Consider the following 14,436-nt stretch of genomic DNA (forward strand, 5'->3'; position numbering starts at 1 on the left):
ATACTTTGAAAACATCAGCCCAGTGCCTGACACAGACAAGTATGCAGCTCTGTTCGTGGCAGCCCCTCCCCCGTCCCCTGCACCCTGGGATAGAGCACAGGCTCCCTGGGTGTCACACTATTCTCTCCAGGAGTACACTGAACCCTCCCTGGTCACATCCAGCTACGCCAGGCCCTGCCTTGTCAGTTCCATCCACCTTAGTGGGATTTGATCAAGGAGCCTTCAGTTTCTGTGTCAGGAAAGGCTGCCTCCCGAGGATACTAAGAAAGGGGATGAAGAGACAGAGATGGGCAATTTCCCTTTGCCCTAGAACTCTCCACAGCAAGATGGGAGGGTCATTTCCTGATGTCCAAGATTTTCTCTTTGGCACAATGGTTTTCCCATTTCCATTCCCATAATTTCTCGGCACATGCAAACTCACACTGCAGCCCCTCTTTCCCTTCTTGGGTCCATCCCTTTAGGCCAGCACCCTCCTTTTTTTGACCAGATTATTTCATTGATACAGCTATTCCAGCCTCTCATCTGGAAAAAGCCATGGCTGCTTCTCCTCACCAGGGCCATTCAAGACCACGGCCTCCCTCCACTGATTTATGTTAATATAAATAATATAGTTTTGTGTTCAAGACACATAGATTTCCCACTAGTAACAGGACCACACTTGGTCTGTTTGGCTTGGATAAGAGCAGCGGTCAAATGACTGACCTGGAAGGCTCAGTAGACTTTGTGAAGTTCAACGGTGTTCCTTCCCGCTGCACTTTGGCACATAGGGGCGCAGTCTGTGGGCAAGACCAGCCACGTGCCCTTGCAGGTTAGGTGGCTCCAAGCAGGAGCCCCAGGAGCTGAGCTTCCTGCACATCTGCCTCACCCATGCCCTCTGTGTAACCTTGGACTTCTCTGCCCTTCACCTCTCAGGCAGCACAGTTGGGACAGTCCTATAGGGGAGAGAGGTGGGGCCGCTGTTAATTTTATGTCATTTTGCTTTTGCTTTGTTTTGTTTTAATGGTTGCTAGGTAACGCCTTAAGAGAAAAGCTCTTCTAAAGGTTTAAACATGTTCTTTAAAGACTGGATTCTCAGGTGCAAAATGGAGGGAGGTCAGGTAGGGGGAGAAAAAGGGACATGCACACCTCACCAGCCTCCTAGGGAGAATACAAGGAACCAGTGAGATTCCAGATGAAAACTCTAAACTCACACGAAAGCACATGCACCCTTGGTTTAGCTCTTAGGCGAAATGAATGGACGTAGGGCAGCTGTATTAGGACACATCATTCTGGAATGTGTTACTTTAAGACCCGGACCCCAGGAAAACCAAGACCAGCAAGAATCGCCCAAGCACCCAATTCCCTAACTCTCTGCTTCGATGTCCAGAGCACTAACCCTCAGCCTCCACCCTGACCCACTGTAACTTTTTGTGTATTGTCACCTTCCAGGTGACGGGTCCCTTACCTTCTTTACTTCAGGAATCAATGCATTTCACCAAACCTCTGGTTCTCTTTGTTGCCAAATATAGTTGCCCACTACCCCATATTTGGGGTTTATGCCACAGACCCGTGATGATGGCTGAGTTTCATGTTGGGAGGACAAACCTGGAAAAAAAGAGGGAGTGCATTCAAAGTCACTTGTTGGCATGGACACTTTTCCACAGTAATTAAAATAGTGCCTGTGTATTATTACTCAAAACAGCTTGACAATTGAACAAACACCTTCCCCTGGAGTCGCATTTGACCTTTCCACACCCTCATTGAGATGGATCAGATCATTGTCTAATTTGGGATTTCCCTCAAAGTAGACTGGAGACAAGTGTTTGGGCCTAAAGTAGTTTATTTGGGAGGTGATTCCCAGAGGCTCTGGCAAGGGAGTGAGGAAGCAAGAGAGTGGAGGGAAGAAAGCCGTGAAGAATATGCGGGAAACCAGGCCGCTTCCTGCAAGTGGGCACCGGAGAGCCTGCCTGGAGTTGAGCCACTGAGGGGCGAGGGGCTGGGGGTTTATCTACGGGCTCTTGTTCCTTTCAATACTTCCAGCAGTCCTGCAGGGGTGAGCATTCCCATCTGGGGAACTCCTCTGGCGGAGACCAACAAGCAGTTAGCGCGTGTGGGAACTGTGAAGTCAGCCTCTGGGATAGGCTGAGCGGATATGTGCAGGGCACCGGCAGCATCTGCTTGTCCTACTTATCTCCGATTCATAGAGGAAGAATCTGAGGCACAGAGAGGTTAAATCTTTGCTCAGAGTCGCCCAGCTGGTGGTCTTTGGACTCTTTGACCTGCATCTGTCCCTTGTACCTCGTTGCCTCTGAGGCTGTGGTTATGGCAGAGATGGCCGGGGCAGCCCTGAACGGCCTTACCTGATAGTGCTTCTCACATTTTGATTTCTACAGCAGCCTTTGCATGACTGGTGTGGCCCTTCTTTTAGAGGCAACACAGCATAGTGGTTAAGACTTCTGAGCCAGACTTCCTGTGTGTCTTTTTTGGAAATTGTGTGGGCAAATTACTTAAACTTTCTGTGCCTTGGTTTTGTTCTCTGTTAAAATACTATCTACTTCACCATGTTGATGTGAAGACTAAATGAATTAATAATACATGCCAAGTGCTTAGCAGGGAATAAGAACCATGGACATGTTAGTTGTTGGTGGTGTTATTGTGCATATGGATGCTCTTTTTCCTTTTTACTCACATTTCCCTGGCTTTAGAATTCATATGAAGTCATTGCAAAACAAAAGCTCACATTTCATTGCCACCTTTATGTCTGGGAAGCATCTCACCAAGTTTAAACATCATTACACTTCAGATGATTTGTTTATCATCTGTCTTCACTGCCTGTTGATAAACTCCCTAAGGACAGAGATCGCTCCAGCCTTGCCCTTCATGGAATGAGCAGTGCAGAGTGTGGTGCCTGGCCTTGGGTGCTGCTCTGGAAATTCACATTCAGTGAATGAGAGCGCACCCTCCCTGGGGCTCGATGGTGACAGCAAAGCTCATGTTACACAGCCAGGCCACCTGCTGGTGGTGACATCAACATAAAAATAATTTTTAAAGTTGCACCAGAGATGTGCTCCTCCCAGAATTTTCTCTGTATTTATAGAACACCATTCTAAGGCCCTCAAAAGAATTTTCAGCTGAATTTTCAGAAAAATATTTTGACAGAATTCAACACCAATTTATGATAAAAAAAGATAATAAACCTCTCAGAAAGTTGGCATAGGGGAACCTACTCAACATATTAAAGGTCATGTATGACAAACCCATAGTGAACATCGTCCTCAAGGGTGAAAAATTGAAACCATTTCCTCTAAGAACACGAACAAGACAAGACTGCTGAATCTCATCACAATTATTCAACACAGGTTTGGAACTTTTAGCCTCAGCAACCAGAGGAAAAAAAAGAAATGAAAATAGTCCATATCGGAAAGGAAGAATTAAAATTCTCATGTTTTGCAGATGACATGATAGTATACTTAGAGAATGCAAAAGAGGCTGTCCAAAATCTATGAGAGCTAAGCAATGAACTTTGTGAAGAAGCACGATACATAATGAATGCACAATAATCTCTAGGGTTCCTGTTCACTAACGATGAAAAATTTGACAGAGAGTCTAAGGAAACACTCCCTTTGAACATTGCAACAAAGTGCATAAAATCCCTAAGAATAGGGCTTCCCTGGTGGTGCAGTGGTTGGGAGTCCGCCTGCTGATGCAGGGGACATGGGTTCGTGCCCCGGTCCGGGAAGATCCCACATGCCGCGGAGTGGCTGGGCCCGTGAGCCATGGCCGCTGAGCCTGCGCGTCTGGAGCCTGTGCTCCGCAATGGGAGAGACCACAACAGTGAGAGGCCCGCATACTGCAAAAAAAAAAAAAAAAAAAAAATCCCTAGGAATAAACATACCCACGGAGACTAAAACCAAGATTAATTAATCTTAATTAATCTGATTAATCTTTAATCAGATTAAAGAACTGAGCCCCAAGTGACTAAAAGGTCACTTGGGACTCAGTTCTTTAATCCTCAGTGAGATGAAATTGGAAGCTAAACTATGGAGTGTGGCATTCCGCTGTGCAGTATTAACGTGTGCCAGCAATTATCAGTATTAATGTTTCATTATGGATAATGCTATGTGACAACAAGTGGGCTAATTTTAACATCCGTTTGACCTTGACACACTGTTATAATGAGTCAGGGACAAATTCGGTGTCCTGTCTTACAAACAAGGATCTCAGACCCACTGAGGCATTAAGAGGACCCTGAAGTAGAACAAGCAACTAAGCTGTGTTGCTTGTTCACAGTTACCAAGTTCTTTTCGGTAAATGTCAGAGGCACCCAGTAGTGGGAAGTGGATGATGGTTATACAGCCTTGACACCATGTCATGGACCCAACATGTTATGGGCTGAATTGTGTCCCCGTCCAAACTCATATGTGACTGATAGGTCTTTAAAGAGGAAGTAAGGTTAAATAAGGTGATTAGGGTAGGCCTTAATCCAGTATGACCGATGTCTTTATAAGAAGAGATTAGGACACAGACACACACATGGGGAAGACCTTGTGAAGACGCAGGGAGGAGATGCTCATCTGCAAGCCAAGGAGAGAGGCCTCAGAAGAAACCAACCCTACCGACCCCCGGATCTTGGACTTCTAGCCTCCAGGACTGTGAGAAAATAAATTTCTGTTGTTTAAGCCACCCAGGCTGTGGTTCTTTCTTATGGCAGCCCTAGCAAACAAATATACAAGGCCTGTATTAGTAGGCAGGGGCAGAAACTGCTCACCGGCGCCCTCGGATCAGTGACACCCCTCCTGTGTCCTCTCTGTTGCTCCACCACACTGGGAGGAAAGGTCACTTGGGGCAAATCTAGTTCCAGAGTCAGTTGTCCCCAGAGGACTCCCCACAGAATCTGCATCTTGCATCTTCACTCCCTGCTGTGTATGCACATCCTTTCCCCCAAGGTTTTCCACTTTTTTTTTCTGTTCTGTTCTTACTTGTTCTGTTTTGTCTTATTTTGTCTACTATTTAGAAAATGCAGAATCTCCGATTAGCAGGGACCTTCTGTCTCTAAGACCTTGTTTAAAGGCCTTTGCTCCTAATGACATAAACTGCTGAGTGTGCTGCACAAGTAATGCATTTCAGAATCAATGAAGAGATAACTTCTATTTCTAGAAGTTTATAGGGAGAACTGTGTCTAATCCTTGCCACCTTAGATGGTTTTAGCATCCATTATAGGTTGGTCTTTCAGCCATCAAAAGCAAATCGCTCTGCTTGCAGGCCGCACAGCAGCTGTTGAATCCCTTCTTGGGACCTTGTTGTTATTGATTCTTGCTGGAATAATGGGGCTCAGTTATGGCTGGAGTGGATGGGTAGACCCAGGGTAAGCCCTGCTGGCTCTTAATAGAAAATGGGATCACACCCTTGGACAGAAGGTAGATGGGGTGGGATTCATATCATGTAAAAACCTTGTGGGCAGTATAAGAAGTTTGAGAAATACTTTTTTTTTTTTTTTTTTTTACTTTAGTTACGTTTCATTAGTAAATCTTAAAATCCACCAGTCAGTAGGCATGTTACTCTAATGTCTGGGGTATTTTTTTCAAATCATTGTGCTAGGCTGCGAGATTCCCAAATCAGTGGAGCCTGGTGGTGTCTACCTTCAGATAAAACACATGAAAAGATATGAATACAAAGTAATGTGTATCTTTTAAAATTCTGCTTCTGCAAATGTTTCCTAAACCCTTTCCACAGTACTTGGCTTCTACAGATTTTTTTTCCTGGTTTATCAGGTATTTAATTCATTGGTTAACCAAACAAATCAAAAAGTTCTGTACAGGCATCTGCTATATGTCCATGCCACTTTCTCATTTCATCCCATCTTACACTTCCCCCTCCCCATGTCCTCAAGTCCATCCTCTACATCTGCATCTTTATTCCTGTCCTGCCCCTAGGTTCTTCAGAACCAGTTTTTTTTTTTTTAGATTCCATATACATGCGTTAGCGTATGGTATTTGTTTTCCTCTTTCTGACTTACTTCACTCTGTATGACAAACTCCAGGCCCATCCACCTCACTACAAATGACTCAGTTTCGTTTCTTTTTATGGCTGAGTAATTTAATAGACTATTTTTTAAGCAGTCTTAGGTTCTCAGAAAATACAGAGAATTATTATTATAATACAGAGAATTCCCTCGTCCCTCCTGCCCCCCAGACACTCAGCCTCCCCCACTATCAACAGCGGATTTTTCATCAAGATTTAAATTCTGTGTTTCGTCCAATGTTCTTTATCTTGAAAACCATCCCTTTGACAGTGTTGTTACTCAAAATGAACAGAATAAGTACCAAAGATGAGTGGAATTTTAAAAACGTAGTTTATGTGTTTGTTTTTTACTGTCTTACATTCATGTAAGGTAGTCATATTTTCTGCCAATAATATCAAGTATTATTGGTTCTTAAGATGGAATTAAATGTCTTAGAGATCAGAGTAGTAGCTGGCACATCAAAGGCAGTTAGTTTTTGTTGACTTCATTGATATTCTGTTCCTTAAAGAGTCTTGTGACTTCTAGATGCTTCATCATCTGAACAGACTTCAGCCTGGAAGAAGAATGGCTGCCATCACTGGTACCAGTAGCCGGGTGGTCTTTAAACAGCCTTTCCCCAAACAGGACTGGAGCCCCTTCCTTGGGGTGAGGGGTTGACTTCACTGAGATGCCATTCCATCAGTGCACAGGAAGGACAGTAGACGGGGAGATATCTCAGTTTGCAGAAGCAATGGTTGCGCCACTCCGACGGCATAGAGCCTCAGTCAGCAGGCCTAATTTTAGGAGATGTAAAACAAAAAACTCAGTTGAGTGAAATGAACTAAAAATAGAGCCCCGCTTATTCTGTTATAATTCACTTCCTCAGATGATAGGTCTGTTCCATTTAAGCAAAATTCTTTCCCTGTCATAATTGTCATAAAGATGTTTTCCACGATTCTTAAGAACAATGAAAGCCTACATTTCATCTTGATTCATTGCAGCTGTCGTGACCTTCTATCTATTTCTGCTCTCCTCTAGAATTGCTGGCATTCAGTGAAACAGATGCTACTGTATTTTTAAGGGAGGGCTTGAGGTGGCCCCATTTTATTAAAAATATACAAGGAGGGCCTCCCTGGTGGCGCAAGTGGTTGAGAGTCCGCCTGCCGATGCAGGGGATACGGGTTCGTGCCCCGGTCTGGGAGGATCCCATATGCCGCGGAGCGGCCGGGCCCGTGAGCCATGGCCGCTGAGCCTGCGCGTCCGGAGCCTGCGCGTCCGGAGCCTGTGCTCCGCAACGGGGGAGGCCACAACAGTGAGAGGCCCGCATACCGCAAAAAAAAATAAAAAATAAAAAAAATAAAAATATACAAGGAGTGTCATTATTAAGAGTATGTTGTATGAGTCACACTTTGGTGCTCCGGCAGCCCCTCCTGTGATTCTCATGACAAAAATACTTGTTTTATTTTAAATTCACTGTGTATTTTCACATTCAATAACTAATTTTACTTTAGTGAATTTTGGGCAGTGTTTATTATATATAAGGCATTGGGCTGAGCACTGGAAAGGTTAAGACATAATTTCTGCCTCAAGGAACTTACTTGGGGAGGACAGATGCACATCAAGATGTGAAACATATCTCAGCAACTGGCACCGGAATCCTTCTTAAGGAGGGACCTGTGTTTGGGAACATATCTTTATAAACTATGAAGAGGTGGGACGGGGCGTGGAACTTGAGGGCAGGAATGAAGCAATAACAAGAATGACTAAACGGCACCACACGAAGCAAGGGGAAGAATTTGCATTGTTCCTAAGAGGTTGAGCAGAGGGAAAAGATAGTTAAGAAGGGAGCGAGGGCTTCCCTGGTGGTGCAGTGGTTGAGAGTCCGCCTGCCGATGCAGGGGACACGGGTTCGTGCCCTGGTCCGGGAAGATTCCACATGCCGCAGAGCGGCTAGGCCCGTGAGCCATGGCCACTGAGCCTGCGCGTCCGGAGCCTGTGCTCCGCAACAGGAGAGACCACAACAGTGAGAGGCCCGCATACCGCAAAAAAAATAATAATAATAAAATACATAGGGAAAAAGGCAGAGAGAAAGGTGAAAGAACCATATAGTCTTAATCCTGCCTTCTTTCTTTTGACACATTACATAGTATTTTATACTACTTTCTCTGTTATTTGTTTACTTATTTATGTTAGATATTGATTGTTTACTGTTTTTTCATTTTTGGGGAGGTGTATTTGGCTCTTTACATTTCCACATAATTTTTTTCAAAATTGTAAATTAAAAAAAAGATTTTAATACAACTTTTAAAGGTTACTTTCCATTTACAGTTATTACAGAATATTGGCTGTATTTCTCATGTTGTACAATACATCCTTGAGCCTGTCTTACACCCAATAGTTTGTACCTCCCACTCTCCTGCCCCTCCCCTCCCTCCCCACTGGTAACCACTAACTTGTTCTGTATATCTGGGAGTCCGCTTCTTTTACATTATATTCACTAGTTTGTTGTAGTTTTTAGATTCCACATACAAGTGATATTATACAGTATTTATCTTTGTCTGACTTATTTCACTTAGCATAATGCACTGCAGGTCCATCCATGTTGCTGCAAATGGTAAAATTTCGTTCTTTTTTATGGCTGAGTAGTATTCCAGTGTGTGTGTGTGTGTGTGTGTGTGTGTGTGTGTGTGTATACACATGTATATATATCTCACATCTTCTTTATCCATTCATCTGTTGATGGACACTTAGATTGCTTCCATATCTTGGCAATTATAAATAATGCTGCTACGAATGTTGGGGTGCATGTATCTTTTTGAATTAATGTTTTTGTTTTTTTCAGATATATACCCAGGAGTGGAATTGCTGGGTCATATGGTAGTTCTAATAATGTTTTACCAGCTATCTAGGAATCCCTTAGCCCAGTAAGCTGACACACAAAATTTACCATCACACTGTGTAACTTCAAAGAATACACTTTGAACTCCTGTTGTTTGGGGTCAGCATTTGACATTATGTTTGGGCCCTCTGTTTTGTGAAATGCGGTCATTGGTGCCCATACTATTTGCTCCATCTCTTTTCTGCCTTCCACTTGCCAAATTTTCTCAGCTGTATTTTTTATTTTGTTTTTATTTTTTTAATTAGCATATAGTAAGATTGACTTTTTCAGGGAACGGTAACATCCCTGTGAATTACGTATAACACACATAGAGATTTGTGTAACCACCACCACAGTCAGGATACAGTGTGGTTCCATCACCCAAAAACTCCCCAGTGCTACCCCTTTGTAGTCACACCCTCCTCATCCTTTACCCCTGGCAGACACTGATCTGTTCTTTGTCACTATAGTTTTGCCTTTTCCAGAATGTCTTTGAAATATAAGCATATGGTATGCAATTATACGAGCCTAACTTCTTCACTTGAGAGTCATCCATGTTGTGTATATCAAGTGTTATTCCTTTTTTTTCTTTTTTAATTTATTTTTTCTTTATTTATTTTTGGCTGCGTTGGGTCTTTGTTGCTGCAAGCGGGCTTTCTCTAGTTGCGGCGAGCGGGGGCTCCTCTTTGTTGCAGTGCGCTGGCTTCTCATTGCAGTGGCTTCTCTTGTTGCAGAGCACAGGCTCTAGGTGCGTGGGCTTCAGTAGTTGTGGCACGTAGGCTCAGTAATTGTGGCTTGTGGGCTCTAGAGCACAGGCTCAGTAGTTGTGGCTCATGGGCCCAGCCGCTCCGCGGCATGTGGGATCTTCCCGGACTGGGGCACGAACCCGTGTCCCCTGCATCGGCAGGCGGACTCTCAACCACTGTGCCACCAGGGAAGCCCTGTTTTCTTATTTTTATTCCATTGCTGGGTAGGATTTTATACGTTTAATCCATTCACTCACTGAAGGACATGTGGGTTGTTTTCTGCTCTTGGAGATTGTGAATAAAGCTGATATAAACCTTCAGGTACAAGTTTTTGTGTGAACATATGTCTTTGTTTATCTAGGGTAAATACCTGGGAATGAGATTACTGGGTCATATGTTAAGTGTATGTTTAACTTCATATGAAACTGCCAAACTGTTTGCTAGAGTGGCTGTACCATTGCACAATCCCATCAACAATGTATGAGAGTTCCAATTGTTCTTCATTCTCACCAGCACATAGTACTGGCAGGTTTTTGTTTTGTTTTGCTTTGCTCTATTTAGCCATTCTAATAGGTGTGAGGTGATATCTCATCATGGTTTAAATTCCCCTAATGGCTAACGATATTGAACATCTTTTTATTTGTTTTCTATATATACTCTTTGGTAAAACACCTAAGTTTTTTAACTAGGGTGTTTTTTTCTTACTGTTGAATTTTGGCAGTTCTTTATACATTTGGACGCAAATCCTTTGTTGCATCTGCAATTTGAAAATATTTTCTCTCAATCTGTAGCTTGTATTTTCATTCTCTTAGTAGTATCTTTCCCAAAACAAAAGTTTAAAATTTTTGATAAAGTCCAATTTAGTAATTTTTTCTTTTATAGGTTGTGCTTTTGGTGTCTTGCCTAAGAACTCTTTACCAAACTCCAGGCCACAAAGGTTTCTCTGTTTTCTTCTAAAAATGTTATAGTTTGACATTTTACATTTAGATCTATGATCCATTTTGAATTAATTTAAGTATAAGGTATGCGGCTTAGGTTTAATTTCATTTCTTTGCATATAGATGTCCAATTGTTCCAACATCATTTGTTGAAAAGACTAGCCTTTCTCTATTAAATTGCCTTTGCACCTTTGTCAAAAATCAGTTGACCACCATTGTGTGGATCTATTTCTGAATTCTCTATGCTGTTCCATTGATCTATGGATCTAATCGTTTGCAAGTACCATGCCACCTTGACTGCTGTGCCTGTAGTAAGTCTAAAAATCAGATAATGGTGAGTCCTCCAACTTTCACTTTGGCAAAATTGCTTTGGCTGTTTAGTTCCTTTCCCTTTCTATATAAATTTTAGAATCAGCATGTCTGTATCTATTTTAAAATCTTATTGAGATTTTAATTGGCATTGGAGAATTGAACTAAAAATCTATGTGTCTGTAAATATCTATAAGTCTCTGGGTCTTTACTATGCAGAGTCTTCCAATTCATGAACACAGTATATCTCTTCATTTATTTAGCTCTTCTTTATTTCATCAGCATTTTAGTGGTATTTAGAATCCACATCTTATGCATATTTTGTTTGATTTATGCCTAAGTATTTCATTTGCACTTGGACCTATTTTAAGGTACCATGTTTTTGTGTGTGTGTGGTACGTGGGCCTCTCACTGTTGTGGCCTCTCCTGTTGCGGCACACAGGCTCCGGACGCGCAGGCTCAGCGGCCACGGGCTCACGGGCCCAGCTGCTCCGCGGCATGTGGGATCTTCCCGGACCGGGGCACGAACCCGTGTCCCCTGCATCGGCAGGTGGACTCTCAACCACTGCGCCACCAGGGAAGCCCTCATGTTTTTTTTTTTTTTTTAATGCCTGTTTCCAGTTGTTTATGAGTAGTGTATAAAAATATGATTAATTTTTGTGTGTTGACTTTGTATCCAATAACCTTGCTAAACTGACTTTCACTTTTTGTGTATTGAAATTTTCTACATAGAAAATCATGTTGCCTATGAATAGGGACAATTTTATTTCTTCCTTTCCAATCTGTATGCCATTTATTTCTTTGCTTTACCTTATTGTACTCACTAGGACTTCCATTTATGATGCTGCATAAGAGTGATGAGAGGGAGTATCCTTGCTTGGTCCTGATGTTAGAGGGAAAATATTTCATCATTAACTACAATGTTAGCTATAGTTTTTTTGTTGATGCCCTTTATCTAGTTGATAAAGTTCCCTTTCATTCCTGCTTTGATGAGAGTTTTTGTCATGCATGGATGTTGAATTTTTTCAAATGTTTTTTCTGCTTCAATGTATGTGATGATCATGTGATTTTTCTTCTTTAGACTGTTAATATGGTGGACTTTATTGATGGATTTTTCTATGTTGAACCAGCCTTGCGTTCTCAGACTAAACACCACATAGTTGTAGTTTATTATTCTTTTTTTTTTTTTTTTTTTTTTTTTTTTTTTTTTTGCCGTAAGCGGGCCTCTCACTGTTGTGGCCTCTCCCGTTGCGGAGCACAGGCTCCGGACGCGCAGGCTCAGCGGCCATGGCTCACGGGCCCAGCCGCTCCGCAGCATATGGGATCCTCCCAGACCGGGGCACGAACCCGTATCCCCTGCATCGGCAGGCGGACTCTCAACCACTGCGCCACCAGGGAGGCCCTATTATTCTTTTTATATGTAACTTGATTCTAGCAACTTCTTCATAGTTAAGGATAATAACATTTGCCTTCTGTTATGTAACCATAATTAAGTGCTTCTTGTTTTGTCTCTAAAAGTTGAGTCCTGTAGAGGTAAGGTAACTTGCCTAAGTTATGCGACTAATAAATGGTGGATCCAGGATCCCATCCAAGATGAGGAGACTCTGGAACCCTCATTTTTAACTGCAGAAACGTCTGTCTCCCACTGATAGAAGGCTGATGGGCCCCTCCATGGGTGACTCACTCTATCAAGACTGCTTGGCCCATGACAAACTGGACCCAGATGCTTCTGTAAGCGGTAACTCAGCCAGATCAGAATAGTAAATTGTAGAACTGACCCTTGAGCCTAGCTCTTTCCACTATATCATACTGCCTTCTTAACAGCTAGCCAGCAAATAGACTTTTGGCAGCCCAACAGCACCCAAAGAAGTGGCCAGGGAAGAACAAACGATGTCAGGAGCGTGGACCACAGAGACATCAGGCAGGGTGTAGGGGATCACCTGCAGGCCAGAGAAGGACTCCTTGGGTGCTAAATAGAGAAGGAAGGGCCTGCCACTCTTCATCAGTGGGGCCCAGAACTAGAGTGAGATACAAGGGTGATGACGGAATTATAGAGCACATACGCCAAGCGGACTAGGTCTGTCGACCTAGGGGCCTGACCTAGAGGGGTTTGGAAGCAGGTTCTGTAATGGATGAGAATATCATCGGATCCAGCAGTGAGACCCTTTCAGTGCTGTCCTTGAGCTAAGCTGTAAGTCATTGTTTCTCTAGGGTCCAATCCAAGTCCAGAACCAGAGGCTTCTGTTAGATTCTCCATCCAAAGGACCCAGTAAAGTGACGGTGAGAAAAGAAAGTCTAGATACATTTACATTATCATCTGTAATAGGTGAAATACTTTGGAAACATCTTGAACTTTCTAGAAATTTTGGAATTTCCCGTCTTTTGATTATTTTTGTTACCTTTGTCTCCTTTCATATTTGAGCAGTGCTCATAATCTTTATTTCAGAGTCAACCAAGGGAGGCCATATGCTGAAAACCCTGCATTTTTCCCTGCAGCCAGCCGGGAGGTGTGAAAGGAGAGTAGGGGACCTAGGTGGACCAACAGGGTTGGCCCACGCAAGCTTCTGTGTTACCTGAAGAGGGAGTTTCAGATACAGGCTATTTACAGTTAAGGGCATCAGCCTCACAGCATAGGGTTACTCTAAGCAGTTTCCATTTTAAGTGTTCTCAGCCCTCCCCCCTGCCAAGACAGCTGCTGGCTCACGTTTAATGCGGTAATCAGACTGTTCTCAGAGTCCATCATTCAGCCTTGGCTGTCCTTTCTGGCCCTGGCAAAGGCCTAGCACTTAGCTCCTTGGGCCCCAGCCTCTCTCTCCCTCCCTCCCTCCCTCCCTCTCTCTCTCTCTCTCTCTCTCTCTCTCTCTCTCTCTCTCTCTCTCCCTCCCTCTCTCCCTCTCTCCCTCCCTCCTTCTCCCTCTCCCTCTCTCTCTCTCTGCCCTTCTTTTGCTTCTGATGCCCTTCCCTGCCCCTTCCTTCCTACTCTGGCTGTCACACTCCATAGGAAGCAACATCTGCCATGGTCCTGGGCCAGATGGCAGTCGGGCCACTCCCCCTACCCAGCTGCAGGCTTGCCATGTATTTTCTGGGTGTTCAACCTTCACTATTTTCCTGGGTGATGTCATTACTAAGGGGTTAGTATGGCGGTTAAGAGAGCCTGACTTGCCTGGGCTCACCTCTCAGCTCTCCACTTACTAGAGATAGATAGCCTGCTTCCCCTCTGTGCCTCATCTGTAAACTGGAGATGATACTCATAACTAGTACCTACATCATGAGATTGTCCAAGTGCCCTTTAAATGACTTAATACACGTGAACTACTGGGGACAGCGCCGGGCACACACAAACGCCTGCCCATTTCTTTGTGTTATTGCTGTTGCTGTCCCCCTTTGCGTGTTGCAGCTTCCTTACCCAGACTCCAAAGTCACCTTTGTGTGCATAGTAAAGAGAAAGAACCAGATCTCAGTGAAAGTTGATTCTTTCAAATGAAGGAGAGGAAGGAGTCACAGGTTTCAAGCTTCGATGAATGGGAGAAAGCCTTTGACAGAAATGGTAACGCTGGGAGTGATGAGCTGGAACTGACGACAGTA

General features: G+C 43.6%; 1 protein-coding gene across 1 annotated transcript in view; it reads left to right on the forward strand.

Annotated features, from left to right (window-relative positions):
* The window catches only part of WIPF3 (WAS/WASL interacting protein family member 3), a 63,219-nt gene that overhangs the window by 13,119 nt on the left and 35,664 nt on the right, over positions 1 to 14,436 (forward strand). The window contains exons 4-5 of the mRNA XM_060107723.1: positions 6,527 to 6,646; positions 12,481 to 12,589. Coding sequence (XP_059963706.1) covers positions 6,527 to 6,646; positions 12,481 to 12,589 — 229 coding nt within the window. The remainder of the gene's footprint in view (positions 1 to 6,526; positions 6,647 to 12,480; positions 12,590 to 14,436) is intronic.

The sequence above is a fragment of the Mesoplodon densirostris genome, chromosome 9 (genome assembly GCF_025265405.1).
Source record: "Mesoplodon densirostris isolate mMesDen1 chromosome 9, mMesDen1 primary haplotype, whole genome shotgun sequence".
NCBI classification, from domain to species: Eukaryota; Metazoa; Chordata; class Mammalia; order Artiodactyla; family Ziphiidae; genus Mesoplodon; species Mesoplodon densirostris.